Raw genomic sequence first — 20,338 nt, forward strand, 5'->3', positions numbered from 1 at the left:
CTCACTCTCTCCAGGCTCCACCACCCTTCCCTGGACATGCTCAATGTGGTGAGGGGCCCAAAACTGACCCCAGATTTGAGGAGTGGCCTCACCAGTGCCCAGCACAGGGGGACAATCACTGCCCTGGTCCTGCTGGCCACAACACTGCTGATACAGACCAGGTGCCATGGGCCTTCCTGGCCACCTGGTCACATCTGGCTCACATTCAGCTGCCACCACCCAGCACTTTGCATGGGTTTGGCTGATCTAGTGTGCCCCTTCTTGAAACCAGCCATTCTGCTTTGACTTGTGGGCCCAGCTGACAGTCAGGATGTTTGATGCTCACGTGGTAGGAAGCTCTTTCCTCCCTGTCCATCGGGCGTGTCACGTACATCCTGCCAGACACAGGGTCGATGTTGAAGACCTCCATGGGCGGCTGGTCAGCTCCCACTCCAGTGATGCTGTATCTGATGTGGATCTCCTTGTCCTTATCGGAGCGGATCTGGAGGAAATAACAGAGACAGCAATCCGTAACTTCTGGACAAAAGCCATGTGGATGTTTAAGCAACTTTAAATATCTGAAGGCTGCAGAGATGTAATACCACTGTCAGTCCTGATAAGGGAGCTGAACACCAAAGATTTGGTGAAAAGCCATGAAAAGTACATTCCACAAAGTTTCAGCTGTTTTGCTCCTTTTTAATTAATGAGAAATCACTGAAATTGTGACTTTTTAGCTGAGATGTGGAATAGCCTAAAATGCACAAAACCCACTGTTTACATATTACTGAAACCCCAGTCTCCTGAAAATGTCCAAATTTTTCAGCCATACCCAGAGTCTCCCAGCTATTAATCATTTCTGAAAACGCTGTCTGCAAGCTCCCCCATTGTATTCTCAGTCCTGGTGACTGTGCACAAAAATACTCCCATGAAATTCAAAGAACGGGGCTGTTTGCTCCTCTTTGTCCTGCTGGCTTGACAAGGCCAGGCTGGGAATGCCCAGTGGGATGTTACCATTTCATGTGATTATTTGTTGAGGAAAAATATGTTTTGGACACTGTTTCTGAAAGTCCTTCCCTCCTGCACCTTGAGAACAACATAAACCAAGTACAGCACAGTGAGTTCCATGAACCTTGGAGACAGAGCTAAGGAAAAAAAGGAGGGAGGTTAATATGTTGTCCTAGCAACCCTGACTATCTCTTTAAACAGAAATTTAATTTTCTGATCAAATGCTGAAAGAAGTTCTTGCAACAGCATGACTATTCCCGAAAGAAAGTGCAAGGTACAAATAAATTACCACCCCCTGCACCATCACAAAGTGTCTTGGCACTGTAAGAAGCGATGTGCATAAATTTTTCTCTAACAGGTCTATGAATACAACGAGGCAGTGGGAAGATAATAGAGCCCTCGTAGCTGAATGCATGTTGGCATCTCTGCTGCAGCAGCTGCACCCTTGGAGGGGCCTGAGTGAACTTAGGGGGATCCTGTGTCCCCCAAACAGCCTGGACTGGTGGAGAGAAGGTCATTTCCCAAGGGAAGAGGAGGCTTTGCTTGTCAGGCAAAGGAATTGAGATGGGGCTGTGGGCTGCTGCACACTCCTCCCATATGTGACCTTCTGCTATTCCTTCCTCTCCTGACACAGGAGGCTGACAAGACGCTGAACGTGTTGGTGCAGGGCAATATCAGACCCCTGGCTCCCAGAATCTCCTTTGATACCTCTGTCCAGATCATTACCAAGTTTGTACACTGTTTTCTTTGTACTTCCCCACCAAGCTGTCTGCTCCTGCTAATGGCTAATCATGTCAGTTATTACAGGCCCTGCCAGGATTGATCCGCGCGGCACCTGCGCCGCTGGAGCTGCAGGTCAGGGAATAGACACAGCTCCATTTGTCTTCTCTCCAAAGGATTCACTGCTCGTTACACTGTTAGCACTGAGAAAACTGACTGGACTTACACTGCTATAGTCACTTCAAAGAGGGCCTGGGGACGCTGAAAGTGCCCTCATGCTGCACAGGAGGATCTGTCCAGATTTATGTGGGGCTAGCGGGTATTTGGAAGAAAGACCCAAGTAGAGAAGCCATGAATTCAACTTTCATTAGCTAATCTGTGGGTGAGGAAGGGTGTACTAAAATCAAGCACTGCTTGCACAACTGTGCTTTCAGTGACAGCATTGTCACCAGTTTGAGAGCTGAAGATCACAGTCCCCATTTTCAGAAGGTCCCTTCAGAGGGAAGGGCTGGAAATCGAGCTGGTGGCAATGTCTGTGCAAGCGCACAGCTCACACCAGGGAGTTCAAGCTCCACCCCACTACATCCACAGCTGGAGCCAGGCTTAAGCTAAGTGGAAACAGGGAGACACTGCTGGACCTCCAGCTTTGAGCCAGGGTGGGGTTCCCACCTCACAAATTAAAAACCACTGTAATGTGGGACACACAGCTGTGTGTCTTTATCAATGTGTGTCTGCACAGCTCCAAACAAACTATAATGTAAATTTACCCTCAAAAAAGATGGAAAAAACCCTAAACAACCCAACAAAGGTACTTTGCACTTCTACCCAGCCCCAGCCTGGCTCAGCTATGGCTGTACTTGAGCAGAAAAGCCAAAGAGCTAAGCAGACACTCCAGGGAACCAAAATGGGAGCAGTTTTAACCCGAATCACAGAAGGGAAGAGCCTGTTAGTGGACATTTTTCTGCTCTATTTCCTGTTGCATATACTACCCAGATCCCATTGTGATAGAAGCATTAGAAATGCATAGAGAGAGACAGAAACAGGGAAAAGGAGCCTGGATTTAAATATTCAGTGCTAAAGGCACTATATTTTATTTTTGGGAAACGCAGATAAACAGAAGCTCTCGAAGAAAGCTATGTACAGTTTAATAAAGTGCATGCTATAGGATGTCCTTGCAGCACTTTTATTAGCATTAATAGGGTCTAAGCTGTCTGTATGTAAATCATTGCAGATCTAGAAGATGAAATATATCATAAGACCCACAGCCAATTATACTGAGAGAAATCCATGAGCTAATTACACTGCATTGAGCCAAACAAAGATGGGGGAAATGTACTGCAAATATTCAGCAAAGACTCGTTATTTGCTGTTAATTGCAATCATAGCACAAGGGTTTGCCTCCTTCCTATACTTAAATCCATTTCCAGTAAATATACAAGGGTGTGAAGTGTTCAGAAAAAAAATAATGTAAGAAGTAGCACTTGTCACAGAAAGTTGCAGAGACCATTGACAATGAAGCATAGTAGATTTTAGTACCAGGGAGATATTTATCACACACATGCTTTTTTATATTGGAGCATATAATGATATCCTCTTAATGAGATTAAAAAATTAAAAAAAAAAAGATTTTTTCAGTAATCCTGTAACATTTTGACCGAAGGTTTCATTTGCCTAATTCCCAGGGTGCAATTTATTAAATTTTGTTGAGAAGTTAAGAACATTATCTGAACACAATGCAAGGTTTACTTCTTTTGTTGAAACGGCTCCTGGAGCAGTTTACAATAATAATGATAATGATAATGATAATGATAATAATAATAATAATAATAATAATAATAATAATAATAATAATAAAGCCCTTTCTATTCCCAAGGAGCTCACTAAATCAGGAATAAAAATTACAGGTTGGGGGAATTTACTGGTTCAGAAGGGAGTTACTTTTTCCTTCATTCAGCCTGGGAAGTGTGAAGATGGTAACAGATCCATATGATAATCTTCTGACTGGAGAACATACACATGAATTTTCCTTTCATTTATCTCTCCTTTTATAATGCAGTCAAGAGGTATGCAGGGCTCTGGGTTACAGAACAGATGGCAGAGGGATGGTTTTCCTTAGCTGCATTTATACATTTTTTACTCGGAGAACCCTTGGAGCTTTGAGCTTCTCCAGTGCCTGGCATGATACAACTCTGCATATGATGATGTGAGCAGGATGAATGATGATGGCTGATGACTGTCATAAAAGGAATTTGCTTGCAAAGCAGCTTTTATGCTCTAAAAAGCCCCTCCGGGATGGAGCTTGGAGTGGATTGATTCACTGGTGAGGGAAAATGTCCCAGATCAAAAGGCAATTTATGTCGGAAGATGCCATCCCTTGTTCCATCCTACCTCATGAACACAGGGAGCATTTTCCACGCAGGAGCCCTCAATAGCTCTGACAGATACACATGGACCATCTGGAAAGGGTGGGATCAGCCACCAGAGCCCCAGAGGGGAGCAGCAGCAGAGCCAGGCCCCTCTCTGGAGCTGCCGTCCCAGCAAGGACAGGGTGGCCTTGCGGCCCAGCAGGGAGTGCCTGGAGCTCGCATCACTGAGGAGCCACACAAAACACTGCAATGCTTGCAACGCAGAACCACAACATCCAGAGCCTGGCTCAGCCCTTCTTCCTACAAAGCAATCCAGAAACAGGAGAATTGGTGCAATTTCACAAGATGGGGATTTTCTACTGCAGGTTCTGATCTAATAACGAAAATGTTTGAAAATGAACATTGCAACTCTTGACACAACACAGGGCTAAGCCCATCCAAGCTGGCCTCTCCTCAATGTCACATTTAGACAGAAAAGCAGTGTTTGTGGCACAGGATTGCATCCTGTTTTTGCAGATAATATCTTAGGGGTTGTGCATCTCTGTCAGGATTTACTGGGTAGCTAAACCATTCCCACAAACTTCACTGGTGAACAGAATTTCAAGCGGTGAGCTCCTTGAAGGTATCAGATTTTATCACTGTTTTTCTTCTGCTGATCCATACCCTCGTGCTCTCAGCACTGCCCTTTCTTGCTGCAGGGGTTTGAATTCCCGAGCCCTCCTCCCTTGTCCTGGCAGTGAGAGAAACCACCAGAGATCCCTGCAATGCTCCCATGCCAGGAGCAGGGGTGGTACAGAGCACGCAAAGCTGCGTGGTCAGCAGATGGGAGGGCACCAGGGAGACCATAAATTATACAGTTTTTGGAGCACGACATTGCCAGGAAAAGAAGTGTTCCAGTGGAGACTGTTTAGAGAGCAGTAAAGAAAATGCCTGGAGGGCCAGGAAATGGGGTGTGTGAGGAAAAGCTGAATGAACAAGGACAACTGAGCATACAGAAGAGAGGATGTGACTGTAACAACAGTACTCCTGTACCTAATAAACATTATTTAGAGAATTTCATAAGGTGTCTGTGGTCTGGGTTCTGCCCATCCCTGCACTGTGCCTGGAAAAGTATCTGGAGAAAGCAAAGCAGGACATTTCTCCTCTGTTACATTTTCCTTCCACAGAATGAACCAGAAAATAAATTTCCTTTGAAGTTCTTTGTCTTGCTCTACAACATATGGAGTAAAAAATGCCCTTCAAAAAACACTTAGTTTACCAAATCTCCCACAGAATAGTATGCAACATTTGCACTAACATGACCTGAGGATACTTAGACTCGATTTTTTTGTTTTATAAAACCCATTATAATTATTAATGAACACATAAAATAATGTAAATGATAAGCAGTAGTGTCTTTTATTATTAAGCTCTTAGCTATTTTGCCCATTAAGAAAACCAAATTAAAATAATTGAAGATTATAATCTGTCATGCATTCAAAATGCTCCATAGAAATTCAGGCAGGCAAACATATTCAAAGCCTTTAAAAGAGCACACTTAAGAGTCAGTCTAAGCATTCCAGGATTGGCTCATTAATTTTAGTGGAAATATTTTAATTCAACTACTCTTACTGTTTATTGAAATCTTTGCTAAGGACTTATTTATTTTTAACTGAATTTGCAATATGTTTAGGACTCATTTGTATAGAAGTTCTTAACTCTTATTTCACAGTTGTTTTAGAAGCCAGTAAAGAGACACATCTTTAGCCCTGTATTTCCAAACAAATTACTGCATGTTGCTGAAAGAATCACATATGGTTTCAATAAAAAGATGCAAAAGTCAAGCAGAGAAAAATTAAGACAGATTTGGAGACCCAACCAGGTGAAGGTAACATTTAACTAGTCTCCTTTTATCACACCAGCCAATGACCCCAAGCTATGTCCTAGAAGGAAATGAAAAAAAAACCAAAAACCCAGAAGATCCTCTAAAACACTTCTGTCTTCAGAGTAAACCTTCTCTTCTGTGCCTTGCAACCCAGCATTTTCACTAACTCCAGCTCTGGGTTTAACAGCAGTTTATCCTTAAGTGTTCATCCACCCCCGGACAAAATGACCATTGACTGAACCAAGTGTCCATGGTGGTGGCATTTACAAACAAGCTTAAGCAGGGAAAGACCTCTACTGGCAAAGAAAGAAGAGATGGAATTGCACATTTTTACTTGGGGATTTCTTTGTTTCCTCACCTGGGACTGGTTTCATCTCACACATGATTTTCTAAAAACTTTTTATCTGGTCTCAGATAAAAAGAAGAGAAGAAAGTCTTTCAAGGGTGAAATCCATCCTCCTAAAGGCTTAAGTATACAACACATTTCCTGGAAGAAGTGGTTTTCTTTTTCCACCAAGAGAAAGAGAGCCAAGGACTACACCTAGACTAGAGACCAAATTTTCACATGGTTGAGATTCACTGCTAAGAACTTAAGTTTCTTGTTTAAAATACAAATCCAAAGCCAAACTATAAAATGTTCCCTTTGCCCCAGTGGCTGGATCTCTCCCATGTCAGGTTAAATCCTCCAGCTGAAATCTGTGCAAAGTGATTTCTAATGTTATTTATTTTGATGATAAGACAGAGTCCAAGTGGTGCTCCAGAGTGATTCAAGCTGTCATTTAAGCCATTAATGTAACTGATGATGCAGCCTGCATTAAAGAAACGAAGCTATGAGATGTTTGAACGCAAAAGAGAAGAACCTCTCCTGTGTGCCTGGCTTGTTCTGTGGTACCTGCAGAGGAGCCCATTCCCATCCAGCCATTCCCATCCAGCCATTCCCATCCAGCCCATTCCCATCCAGCCTTTCCCATCCAGTCGTTTCCCATCCAGCCATTCATTCCCATCCAGCCCATTCCCATCCAACCATTCCCATCCAGCCTTTCCCATCCAGCCCATTCCCATCCAGCTCATTCCTATCCAGCCCATTCCCATAAAGCCTATTCCCATCCAGCCTTTCCCAGCCATTCATTCCCAGCCTTTCATTCCCATCCAGCCATTCCCACCCAGCCATTCCCACCCAGCCATTCCCATCCAGCCCATTCCCATCCAACCATTCCCATCCAACCCATTCCCATCCAGCCTTTCCCATCCAGCCATTCCCATCCAGCCCATTCCCATCCAGCCCATTCCCATCCAGCCTTTCCCATCCAACCATTCCCATCCAGCCCATTCCCATCCAGCCATTCCCATCCAGCCTTTCCCATCCAGTCGTTTCCCATCCAGCCATTCATTCCCATCCAGCCATTCATTCCCATCCAGCCCATTCCCATCCAGCCCATTCCCATCCAGCCATTCCCATCCAACCGCTCCCATCCAGCCATTCCCATCCAGCCATTCCCATCCAGCCCATTCCCATCCCGCTCTCCTGCTCCTTACCAGGAGGATTTGCTTCCTCTGCACGCACCCTGTGAGCGCTTGGCTGAGGTGCTGCACCAAATGTTCAGCTGCTGACAGCTCCCAGCATTTCACAGGTCATTTGGCTTCCACATGGCTCCCTCTGTCCAAGGGCTCCTCTCCAACCCTGCTGCTCCCTTCAGGCCAATTACATCCACATGGACACACTCCTCTGGAACCTTCCCTATGCCCATGGGGAGCTCTGATAGTTTTCATTCCTTTCACTTCCAAGTTTTTTTGAATTGTTTACCAGGATTTTCCTCCTCTACCTGGATGAAAATGTAACACTGAGCAGATGGGGAACAGCATATCAATCAGGCTCAATAAGGAGCTGTAATGCAGTGGGAGAGAATTTCTGCCTGCAACTCTGGCCAGTAACTGTGTGTGACCCCATGCATAAGCACAGGATGAAATTGAAGTTGTCAGACTCACAGTCTAATTCAAAACTACCATTATTCTGCTTGGGATAAAAGTGAAATAACAATGCTTTTGCCTAGAAAACCAAATTCTGTACATGATGAGATGACACACTACAAGCACAGAGTACCTGGTGTGCAGCAGTGCATCCAGGCCAAGGATTTGCTGCAGCTTAACTCTACTTTCCTACCTGCTGAAACAGCAAAGAATTTATGTTTTAGCTTGAGTTATCCTGACACAAAAAGACTGAAGTCTGCAGAGCTCAGGGGGGCAATTTGCTCTGTGTAACTCTGCAGCTGGTCAAGTTTCTGAGTGGTGACTTGGGACTACCAGAAGCTCATGTCAGGTCTCTGTCTTTACTAGTGAAAAACTCAGTAAACTGAAAATTGTTGCATGGTCTTTGTGATTAAATAATTAAGTAATTTTTTATCTCTACCACTCACTATTATAAAGGTCAAGAAGCCGAGGTCCCCATATCAGGAACTGGCCAATGCTAATGGATCTTCCCCATCTAACAGTAATTGATATGGCACAGTAATTTCTAAAGCAATATGTGCCTTTCTTCAGGCCTCTTGCAGCCTGAGAACTCCACTGTGGAAATGCTTCAGACTGTAGCAAGGCAAGAGAGAGGGAGGAGAGCAGCTCTGATGGGAAAGAAGATTACAGAACACCTCCACGTGACCAACGTCTTATCACTGCCAGAACCTTGATAGCAGAAGCAACAAAACTAATTTTTACTACTCTTTCCCTTATCTCTCTTGGAAGAGAGCAGATTCTTCACTGCAGTGACTGAAGGCATCCCAGTGGAGCTGATGTGCTGCTATCAGGTGAATTTTGGCCCTGAAGAACTGAGGCTGGTTCCTACTGTGCAAGATGCAAGGGGCTGATAATGCCTGGCTGGGATTTGAACCAGATGCACAAACCCTCCTCTGCTGCAGAGGATGCTCTGTGACAAAAAGTGAGAGGAAATACATCTGAGAGTTCAAAACACACTGTTCTTACTCCTCTGACAGAGGAGTTGTGACAGGCAAGAGAAGATCATCCCTCATGATCTATTTAAGAAGGGCTACCCACTGTTTCTGTGCAGAGGGCACCATCCTGCAGCACCTTGGTGCAGCTGACCCCACTGCTGCCTGTGATGGCTATGCCTAAATGAAGACAAAGTCAAGAAAAACAAATCATGGCAGTGGGAATTTGTCCTCATTTCTTTTTGAAGCGTATCTCTCCTGAAGCCTTATGCCCTTACATCATGTCTGCCACAAAGCAAGCCTGGAAAAGAGAATCCAGCACCTTTCTGAGTAAAACTGAGCAGGAAACTCGAGTGCTCAGTGCAGAAGATAAATAAGGGTAGCAAATATTGACCTGCACAGGAGTAACCTGATCACTGTAACTAATGATTGAGCCCCTCAGCTGATATAAATCAGTGTAGACTCCTAGCTTCAAACAGAGGCACGCTAATTTATTTCAGCTGAAAATCCAGCACATGGCATTTAAAAATTTAGCTGCACAGCAGAAGAACAAGTGAAGAATGATCTTCACTCGACCCACAGCAATTTACCACAAGCAGCATTCCTCTTGGTAGGACAGTGAGCTGGGACACAGGGAACAAGCATTCAGGGGAGAACAAACACACACTGGTGTCCTCAGGAAGGAAGTTTTTCCCAGACTCAAGGGATATAATTGGTCTTAGTGTGTGTGACCTTTGCTTTTGTAGTGAGCTTGGCTTTCCCAGAGTCATGCACTGAACTCCCAGTGGCATGATGCCTACAGATATCCCTGATCATGGAGAAGTGGTGCTGTGGCATGATTGTAGAGTGCTGCCCTCAGCATAAAACAAAGCTTTTGGACCTGCCTGCAAATAGCTAACAATGGGAAACAACAATAAAACCCTCCAGTGTGTCTATTGTGTAGAACAAAATCTGCTGAGGCTTGTATTTGAGACACTACTTTGGGATGCTTGCAGAGCAGGATTTAAAGCTCTGCAGCTCTCAAAGTCTCTGTAAAAAGTTTAATTACAGGAAAAGCAAACCTATTTGTTATGTAGGGTAGGTTACATGGCACAGCATATACAGAAGTTATTTCAATGGTCAGTAAAAGGAAACACCAATGTGAGGAGGCAGGGAATGAAGCTCTCTCTGTGCACCATGGGAGCAATGCTAAAAGACATCAGAGCAGGTCTAGGTTTGATGATCCTGAAGGATCCTGTCCAACCTGAGATACGTTTCTATGATTTACTGACCAGTGAACAAAGACAGTGTGAGTCACTGCTCCTAGGACTCATCCTCTTTTGTTACACAGACAAAATATTGAATCCTCCTGGACAACTCTTCCCTGATGGCCAAATTCTGCCCATGCATGCACACATATGTTTCCTTCCACAGCAGCTGTGCTGGACACTCCAGAGCTGTATTCTCCCTTCAATAAACTTGCAGAACAAGAGCTCTGTGGCCAGGAATGCCCAGTAGGGTGACAGCAACCATCAGGCTGGCTCACCCATCCTGCACAGCTGGATCCAGCCCGTGCCCACAGGTACACATCTGGCGTGCAGGCACACAGCTGCATGCAGGACAGCAGCTGCAGGACACGCTGCCAGGCTCATGCCAGCTCCCACCCTCCCAGGCAGCTCTCCTGTGCCCTCCCATCACCTTCCTGCAGCCCCTGCCTACGCTCAGGGTGCCCCAGCAGCTGCAGCTCCTGCACCAACACCCTGAATTCCAAGGGTACCTCTCCCTCTGGTGTGGGTGTCCTCAACTCCAACACCCACTGCTTGTGCAGATGTGCCTCGTGCATCAGGGATGGGAGATTGTCTTCCAGGAAATTTCAGACCTGGCTGAACTCTGCTCATTTGGAATGAATTCACAGGGCTGGATTTTTGGCAAGTTTTTCTCTTTCGTTAACTCTGTTTCTGTGTGGGTTTGATCTGAGACCCCTGCTTGCTTTGACTTGAATTCATGTTAGACTTATTCATGTGACTTATTGATGTGCTTCCCATCCACACACTTCTAATGCAAGAGGCAGACAGGCCAGCTTGAGGACATGGTGCCAGAGATTTGAAAAAAAAAAAAAAAATAAAAGCAGTAATTTCTGACACATTACAGAGCCTTTTCATATCTCACTTCCATTTATGGCACATTCTGGTTCTGGATTTAACTCTCCAAAGCAAGTAACAGTCCTCAAAGATCACAAATACAAGCTTCTCACCCTCCAAAAACCCCAACAACAACAACTGCATTCAAGTCATCAACGATTTTAGAGTCTAGACTGGTCTGGGCTGCCTATTCTTAACTCCCCTTTTAACTGCAGATACTCTGATCAACATACGGAATTTCTTGTTTAATTTTCTTTTTTTTTTCCTACAGTATTATTAATTGATAATTTAATTTTTGATCTGGTGAATTACATGCATTATATGAATTCACCATCAGTGAAATGACAAGTTTAGAGCAGAATAGTTTAGGTAAGCAGATTGTCAGTGCTTATGGCTGTAAGACATAATTATGTACAGCCAACTGTGTAACGCGCTTGAAAAAATTATAAGCCTAGGCACAGAAATTAAAATTATTTCAAGATGAAGTTGTACAAATACAGCTGCAAAAAGCTGTAAAATCCTATTAATTTATGCCAACTATAGTGGGTAGTGCAGGGGGGATCCAGCCCCCACCTCCCTGCCAAAGGAAGTTTAACACCCAGTGAATAAAGGGCTGGGTGTTAAAACAGAAGATTATTTCAGCTGTTCTTTACACACTCATAAACTTGTGGGCATCAGCTGGTAACTTGGTGTGATGACTCTCAGCGTGTCAGGGCAAACATTAAACACTAAATTACCATATGTCAGCTTAGGGTGGTTAATAATTCTCCTGCATCTTGGACAACTTGAAGGTTTTCCTGAAATTGCTGTCAAATCGAATCTTTCCTTCGATCAATAAAGGAGCACAAGGAAATACACTATTTGTGGTGTCAAAAAGAATAGATTAGCAAAATACTGTAAATGCAGCTGTCAGGGACAACAAACTGCATTCTCTTAGCTAGAGATGCCCAATAACCACATCAATACTTCCAGTGAGGAGACCCACATGAGGAAATGGCAGCGTCTGCTCATCACATACCTCCTGCTCTGTTCTGGTTGCCACCAAAGCTCCCCTGACCCAGTGCTACCTGTGGATCTAACAGGCAGCAGGTAATTATGGGAGCAATATTCGTTCTACACCGCTGGGTCCATCAATTGCAGCCAGAGGAATGAAACAGAGAACGACTGTGAGCATGGAGAACCCGTCTGACCTGCTGCTTGTTTTCCAGGCTGTGTAATAGAGATATTTCTGGCAATACTGAGGATCAGGACCAGCTGGGAACAGCCAAATCATATAGGAAATGCAGAAATCTGCACACTGGGACTATTTAGGAGGGTACTGCCCACCCCAGATCGTGCTGCTTCTGCCACTTTGACTCTCAGTCAAGCACCAGCTACAACAAACACATGCTACTCCAGCAAGTAAAACAGATTGAAGGAGATGTTGCTTCCTCTGTGCATTTGACAGCATCAATGACACATTTCAAGATATTCAACTCTGGGAAATTGGGATCAGATCTCCAGTTCAACTGTGGTTCCTATCGAAACATCTGAAACCTAAATCAAATTATTCCTAGGGTTTCCTGTACATCTTGCCGTGGATATATAGCATATCTGGCCATGGGCTCCTGTAGTGCAGCCACAGGATGCTGAAGCCTCTATGTGAGCCCTGGAAAAGACTATTCCTTAACATCAGCTGACAGAAAAGGTGTTGCACTGCAGATGGCTTTGCTGAGCAGCACCCAGCCTGCTCCCCTGAGCAGCCCTCCAGGAACAGGCCTGGGAAACCCTGCTCCAGTTTCTTTTTTTGAAGCACTAATGAAATCTGAGCTCTTACAACATCTCAGTGTTTTCTCCTGCTCTTTGATCTCTTCACTACATTCACTGTCGTGTCAGATTTTATAGTTCAGTTGTGAGTCAGAAATATGTTCTCTGGCTCTTACAGTTCCATCCCATCCAGCACACACACCTTCCCAAAGCCTTGTTTGAGCCTGATGACAGCAGGAGTGAACCTGAAACACAGTGGTCCCCAATACCCTTTAAAACCATCAGCAGTGAGTAAGCAGAACCCATTTCTTATAGCACATTTTCAGAGCATTTTGATTTTTGGTAATTCAGGTCACTCCATCCAATACCCCGTTGCTGATAGATTTAGTTGTAGCAGTTGTTCTCAGGCTGCAGGGCCCTGAGAAAGTGATGTGAAAGTTGCTGGTTGCTGGTAGCAGGAAATTGCCTTCATAATACTTTCAATTTAAAAAAGTTGGTAATGACGCAGGGAATAGGTCCTGTGGGAGCCAGGGAGGTTGAAAATAATCCACCAGCCAAAGAATTGTGAACTGCTGACTTTGGGCATTTAATTGGGATGGAATTACAGGTCATCTCCCTCCATCAATCCTGTGCACACTCCAAAGGTGATACTAAAAAGGAATAGATTATTATTATTTCATACAGTATCTTATTTTTTGTTTGTTTGCCTTTTTTCTTTTTAATCAGAGGAAATTAAAAGAAAAAATTCTGCCACACACCCAAACCATGCAGCTGCTTTATAAGCCATGCCCTGCTCTCTGAGCTGGTGTAAACCAGCCCAGCTTCTCTAAGTTCAGCTTTACACCCATTTCCAGTGGCTGCCAGGCTGACCCAGTATTTCTGTGGTGATTAGAGTGGGATATCTCTTCATGTTTATTTCTGGGAAAGCTCAAAGTTGGCTCTTGTGCCTTTGAGGAGCTGGATGTATGTGGGGAAATGATGTTTCTTCAAATTCTAAATCTTCAGGGCTTTTTCTTTTTTTTTTCCTTTTTAATAAGAAGCAGGAGGGAGATTTCTTGACCCTCTGAACTATCCCTGGGTTTGAATACACTACATGGCATGCCTGTAAACACAAGAAGAAAGCTCTTGTGTGAAACTTCTTAAACTGCAGAGGATGATGGACAGCAAATGGGATGCAAGCCAAGGAACATGACAATTAGCACAGAGAAAGTTTTCAGGGTTTATTCCATCAGTCAGCACTTAAGGAGGCTTTGAAGGGGAAAAAGCATCCTTTTTATATTAATCCACTACTTCTGCACTTTCCCCCTATTCCATGGATTTAGTGCTTAGCTGCTAAATATCTATATGCAGAGCTTTATTAAGAGGAGTTGGTTTACTTTTTGAAAGATTCCACATCCATTAGCTCAGAGAGAGAAAAGAGGCAAAATCATTTCTCCCGCTGCAATACCCGGAGTTTAAATGATGATTTACTCTTCCCCAGCTTTTAGTACTTAAAGATGTGGATGAGAAAAGAGCTAGCATTTCTTGCAATGGAATTTCTGGTCATCACCTTACTAAAGAGTTGGTTGTGCTACTGATGATAAAGTAATTCAGTAAAAGCAAAGGGAAAATCCCCCCTTTTCTCCCCCTTTTCTTTTCTATCTTGGCAGACTTCACATCTGAAGAGGCACCTTACTGTTCCAAGATAAAATATTTTCTTTTTTCTTTAAAAAGAAAAAGTTCTCTCAAGCAAGAACTTGGGCAACAGCAGGGGACAATGCTATGCCAGTATTAATTAGCAAATTCCAAATGAATCCTAGTTTGTGCTTAGCAGGGTATGGTTGAAAACGATGTGAACTTTTAAAATGTTGTCTTGAGCATACAAGTTACAGCTTATTTTTTATATCTTTTTTAATAAGCCTGACAAAGAAGCAGTTGCTTTGGAAGGGCATCTTATTCATTTCCTCCATGGCCCTGTTCCCAGGCATTTGTGCTCTTGCCCATTTCTTTATCCAGAGGTTGACAGTCACTCTTAGCTCATCCCTTCTGGTTCAAGGCCACGACTGGGGGATGGCATTTTGCCTCTAATTAAGAGGTGATGTGTGGGGCTGTCCCCTCTGTGACCTGAATCACCTAGAAGGGTGCACAGTGACGTGGAACATCCATCACCTCTGTGCCTCTGGGATCCCCAGATGTGCCTCCCCACTGAGCAGTGCTGCTCCAGCACCTCCGTGCCAGGCTCTCCACCACAGCACAGGAGGCAGAACTGGGCAGTGGCTACATCTGGCAGCACTGATGGACTCTCATCTAAATTTCAGGATTATTCAGGCTGTGATTAAGCTGGGGCACCTGCCAGTGCAAGGCTCATCAATTCCCTTTGATTCGGAAAACTTTGCATCTGTGTCAGAACTTCAATTTCAATGCAGAACTCCGTGGCTGTTTTTCTTCTCTTCCCCTTCAATATTGAGTTTAAAAGAAATCAGGAGCTGAGAGAAGAGACTGATGCACTGGTCTGGGGTAAGCAGCCACAGGAGGCTGTGAGTATTCACTCAGGTAGCTACAAGGAGAAAAAGATGCCCTTGGCAAGCAGAGAAACGTGAGATTCCCAAATCTCCTTGTGCTTTCCCTTACCCTGGCAAACAGAACTGACAGTGCACAGAAGAGCTGGGGGCTATTGCAACGCAAAGAACAACTGCAACATCCACTGGGATCCAGAACATTCAGAGCTATTTTAATCAAATTACTATCGATTAGGGACAAACTAGAGTCTGCTGAAGTTAATGGACACATTTCCATTGACTTCAAAGGGCTCTGAAACAGCCTGTAACCGAAAACAAGCAAGTACCAAAATGAGAAAATGCATTTGAGTCTCACCCTAATTGCATGAGATGAAAGAACTGTTTCAGCTGGAACTTTTTGAAATTATTCTGCCCGAGACAAGTGTCAAACACCTCAAATGGTCAAAAATTCAGACAAAGCGACCAGAAATAAGGAGAGTCTGACAGCAGCAAGCGTGGCCAGCTGAGGGTACCAGAGACACACAGACAGATGTATCAGCTCTACTGACAGTTCTGGAAGACCTTCACTAACTTACACAGGAAAAAAATCTCTGCAATTCTCTGTGTGTTTAGATATATACACTAATTTAGTTTTACTTTTCAGTCAAATTTATTTTCTCTAAGAAGGAAGAGGTTTTTTCTTCTTTTTCCCTGGAAATGTTAGGGTTTAATTCCCTGCTACAAATGTATCATTTGTCCTTTTGTCTTCACAGGACCTAATCATCTTCTCTGAGGGATGAATACGAAATCATGACACAAGCAATTTGTTTAAACTAGCCTCTTTTACTGCCTAGAACATTTCATTGTCTTTAAAGCTATATATTTATGTGACAGCCAGACATCCATTAAAACACACAAACCTTAAGGCCTATGAGGTACAAAAGGGATTTCTTCTTTTAAATTTTGTAAAGGAGAAAATCAGGCCTGAATACTGGAGGGTCATAACTTTACTGACCTTCATAACATTGGGTTCTTCCCAGAGCTGCTGTAATTAAGCGTTGAGTCAGTGGATGAAAGAAGGGGTTTATTTTTTTCTATTTAAGAAGCTAAATTGAGATGGCATTTTAAATAGCGTGGAAGGACCAGCAGCACCATATTGTTGTCAACTCCAGCACTACCCTTCTCCAGCTTTTATTCATTCAATAGTCTTAGAAAGTAAACAGATAAATCCCACTTGAGGTTGTTTGTGCCATGTCAGGATGGCAGTGGAGGCTGCAGTGGCTTTCTTGACTGCATGGTACTTGAGAAAACTTGGGGCTGTATTAAAGGAAGAGTTTGGGATGCTTCATCCTGCCTAATTCTGCTTTTCTCAAAGTGTATCAGAATAAGTACCAGCATCTGCATATACAGAGATATATGGATATATCTAGATATAGATATAGATATAGATATAGATATAGATATAGATATAGATATAGATATAGATATAGATATGGATGGATGACAATTCCAGCAGCACTGTTACCAACGACAGAAGAGTACAAACATCCAACAAAAACCCAGATACCAGCGGCCTGATTGACAGCTCTGTGGTAGAAAACCACACAGAAGACTGTCCACCAAAGGCCCCAGTGCCAAGGCTTTCCAGACAAACCCTTCACCCTGTGGGAGAGCACAGGAGCAGAGAGCAGCAGGAGCTGGTGGGAGCCCTTTTTCCACCCACGCTGCCATGCCAAACCACAATGTTCAACCAGGGAGATGCTGTTCATCCTTCCCTTCATGCTGCTCCCAACCAAGTGTCACCTCAGTGGTCACTTCAAGTGTGTGACTGGAGCATGGGGTGAAGAGCTGCAACCTCCACATCCCTTCAGATACCCAGCTGGGATTGAAAGATATGGTTCAAGCCCCTCTTAATGTCCTATTATCTGTGGATCACTGACAGGGTTGATTATAACAGTTTGACACGGCTCCAGAGGAGCTGTTACAGTCTATTGTGTCAATAGGTGCCTAGGGAGTCTTTAATCTGCAGATACATGTGTAAAAACAGCAGACTAAAAACACAGCTATTTTTTTTTCTTTAAAAGTTGTTATTGCTAAAGCAGTAAAAAGAAGCAAAAGTAATGCTCATTGTAGAAATAAAAGCCCTGTCATTTTTCCCATGACAAGAGCACAAAAGAGTCTGAAACCCAAGATTTTTCCCCTTTCAGCTGTAATATAAAAGTGATCCAAAATGTTTACGCCAGGAGACAATTTGGAATGACTTGTTTTCCTGCTGAGCTATAATCTTGGTCAGCGGGAATGCTACTGATGTGACTCAAAATGTATTGCTGCTCTAGTGTGAAGGAAAGAAGGGGTGAACTGTCATAATTATTAAATTAGCAGAAAAGGGTTTCTGTGTATATGATGTGTGAAAGTATATGACAGTAAACATGGGGGGAAATTGTTTGTTTTCCTCAGAAACTGGTAGCTGGATTTGATTAAGGAAGGTGTAGCTCCATGTAAGGCTCTCGTGAGGCTCCTGGATAGTGCAGAGACAGGCGTGGTGTGCAGGCACACACAGAGATACTGGCATGGTACAGAGAATATACAATTATCACTTATCAAGTCACAGCCTCCTCCTTCTAACAAGCAGATTCTTTCAAAACACTGCTTTGCCCAGTGAGGTCTGTGAGATGCCACATACCCAGAGCACAGAGCAATTCAAATTTGTTTTCCTAGAAAACACTGTTAAAAATGGTTCACTTAATAAAGAATTCTGTTTACAAGGAAGGAGTTAGAAGATGCCTTGGAAACATCTGATTGCTCATTCTTTAAGCAGTATCTTTTTGCAGATACAGTATAATTTTCAAAAAAGGGTATGAGGTACATAAACATCCACGATCTCTCATGAGAACATCACTGATTTTCAGTCCTATTTCCATTTAGTCCCAACAAAGAAACACATCCGCTGGAAGTTTTGCAAGAGAATAAACATTTGTGATGTCAGGATGTTAGCAATTAAATCCTTCCTTGTACAAGGGTCTTGATGTTTTTTTCTACTGACAGTCATGACAGAAGAGCATCACCATCTTATGAGAATTTTAATAAAAAATTATTGAATGCAGAACTTCCCTTGTGTGACTTGGCACGCTACAGTCCCCAGGTCTATGGGGGGAAAAGGCTGCACTGCAAAGCCCATACAATAGAAAAATATTTGACAGTATGTTTCAAAATATTATTTAAATAGAGACTTCTGTTCAAGTTATTAATGCCTTTAATATGGATTCTCATCTCCTCTTTTTATTACTTTCTGTGTCTTTCTGGTTATTTAAAGGGTTGTGAAAAGAGCTGGTCAGCACTTCAGAGCTCCCACTGCTCATCAGCAACAGATGCTGACCATAAAGTTAAAGCCAACACAAAAGAAAAGCCCAGTGCAGATTTCTTTTTTCCTCCTCTCAGGGGAGGGAAGGCAAACACATCCATCCTTCCCCATCCTGCTCCTCCCAGCTTCCTACCACAGAGGAGCCAGAACCGAGCTGGATGGCTTATTTTAACTAGGCATGTGGGGGAATGAACTCTTTATTAATCACTGTGTGACCTGGAGCAGAGCTGCTGCCCCAGGAGGGAGTGCCAAGAGAAGCCCAGCAGAACATCCTGCATCCTCAGAAGGAACTGCAGGTGCTCGGGCAGCGCGTGCCCCCTCCTCTGGCACCACGCTGTCCTTTCCTCGGGGCAACAGCTGCCTGTGACAGCCTGTGTGTTTGATGGCCTGCCTATCACACACATGGGAAAAGGGTCAGGCTTTCCACATCATCTGGTGCAGTAATGGGAGGAGACAGCTCCCCAGCAGCACGAGCCAGAGCATCTCTGCGCTCTGACATCGCGGCAGGGCAGGGACAGGCAAAGGCACAGCAGCCATCTCCCGTGTCCTGCAACATCTGGTCATCTCCATCAGACCAGGGGTGGTGTCACATCGTGCCAAAAGCATCTGGGCTCCTTGTTTGCTTCATCTCCCGCATCTTCAATCTGAACTAATTCAAAGCACAGATCAGCTGGTGCATTTTTAGTGATCATGAAAGCTGGCAGCATTAAACAAACACGGCAGAACAGCACAGATACAATCCAAAGGCAAAAACTTCAGTCCTGTCTTCTAACACACACACCAGTGTAGTCCCAGGCTCTCCCAGTAACAGTTTCTTATCCTGACATGCTGAATGTTTATGTAGCATTTCCCACATTAATGGCACAGCAAGGAAATAAAGAGCGAGACAATTCATACTCGTGAGTAAACGATGCACACAAGGAGAGAAAAAGCCCAATCCATTTGGAATCTGAAATCAGATCTCCAGGGATGCTTTAGATTATAGCCCTACAGGATGCCCAGAGTTTTTAGCCAACTTAATGGCGTTCCTAATACCAAGATGCTCCTAATGAATAACAAGGCTGATGAAAAAACTTTTTATAAAGTCACTTACAACTGGATTAAGTGTATCAAGATGTTTTCTTTGATATTGTCTTGTCAGTTCATATCAAGTGACTCTTCCATGCTTTCATGTCAGGTAATTCCCAAGAAATTCATGGCTACAATCTAAAATAAATGTGTGAGTTTCAAATCAGCGAGAGCTGAATGATAGGAATTTTAAATTGCTGGGATAAAACTGCTAGCTACTTCATAACACTCATGCTGCTTCCAGATTTAATACCTGCCTTTTCAAACACTATCAATTCACTTAATATGTCAGTGGGGAATAACATTACTTTATTTTATTTTCCTTTATAAGGATCATGAACCATTTTCTCTTACAGAAATGTACCAATTACCCACATGCCAATTGTCCCAGCCACACTCTGATCTTACAGCGTGGACATTCAGCTCAGGTGCACACAGAGCTTTCTGATGCTACAAAAGAACCACTGTGGGCTAAATTCCAGACTGATGTAAGCAGGCACATTTCTGCTGACATCAATGGAACTGCACTCCCCAATGCAGGTTCTGAGTTTTGCCCTCTGCCCTAAGAATCTGACAAATGCCGATGGAAGTCAGAAAGAAACCTTTCATGTGAAAAATTCCTAATTTAAGAAATTAGCAGAGCAGAGCCATGGAAAGAGAGGCTAGAAATAAGACACCATATTGTTCCATTTG

General features: G+C 43.7%; 1 protein-coding gene across 1 annotated transcript in view; it reads right to left on the reverse strand.

Moving 5' to 3' along the window:
* The window catches only part of CDH4 (cadherin 4), a 418,520-nt gene that overhangs the window by 96,295 nt on the left and 301,887 nt on the right, over positions 1 to 20,338 (reverse strand). The window contains exon 5 of the mRNA XM_036395496.2: positions 326 to 481. Coding sequence (XP_036251389.1) covers positions 326 to 481 — 156 coding nt within the window. The remainder of the gene's footprint in view (positions 1 to 325; positions 482 to 20,338) is intronic.

This window comes from Molothrus ater, chromosome 17, assembly GCF_012460135.2.
Source record: "Molothrus ater isolate BHLD 08-10-18 breed brown headed cowbird chromosome 17, BPBGC_Mater_1.1, whole genome shotgun sequence".
In the NCBI taxonomy this organism is placed as follows: domain Eukaryota; kingdom Metazoa; phylum Chordata; class Aves; order Passeriformes; family Icteridae; genus Molothrus; species Molothrus ater.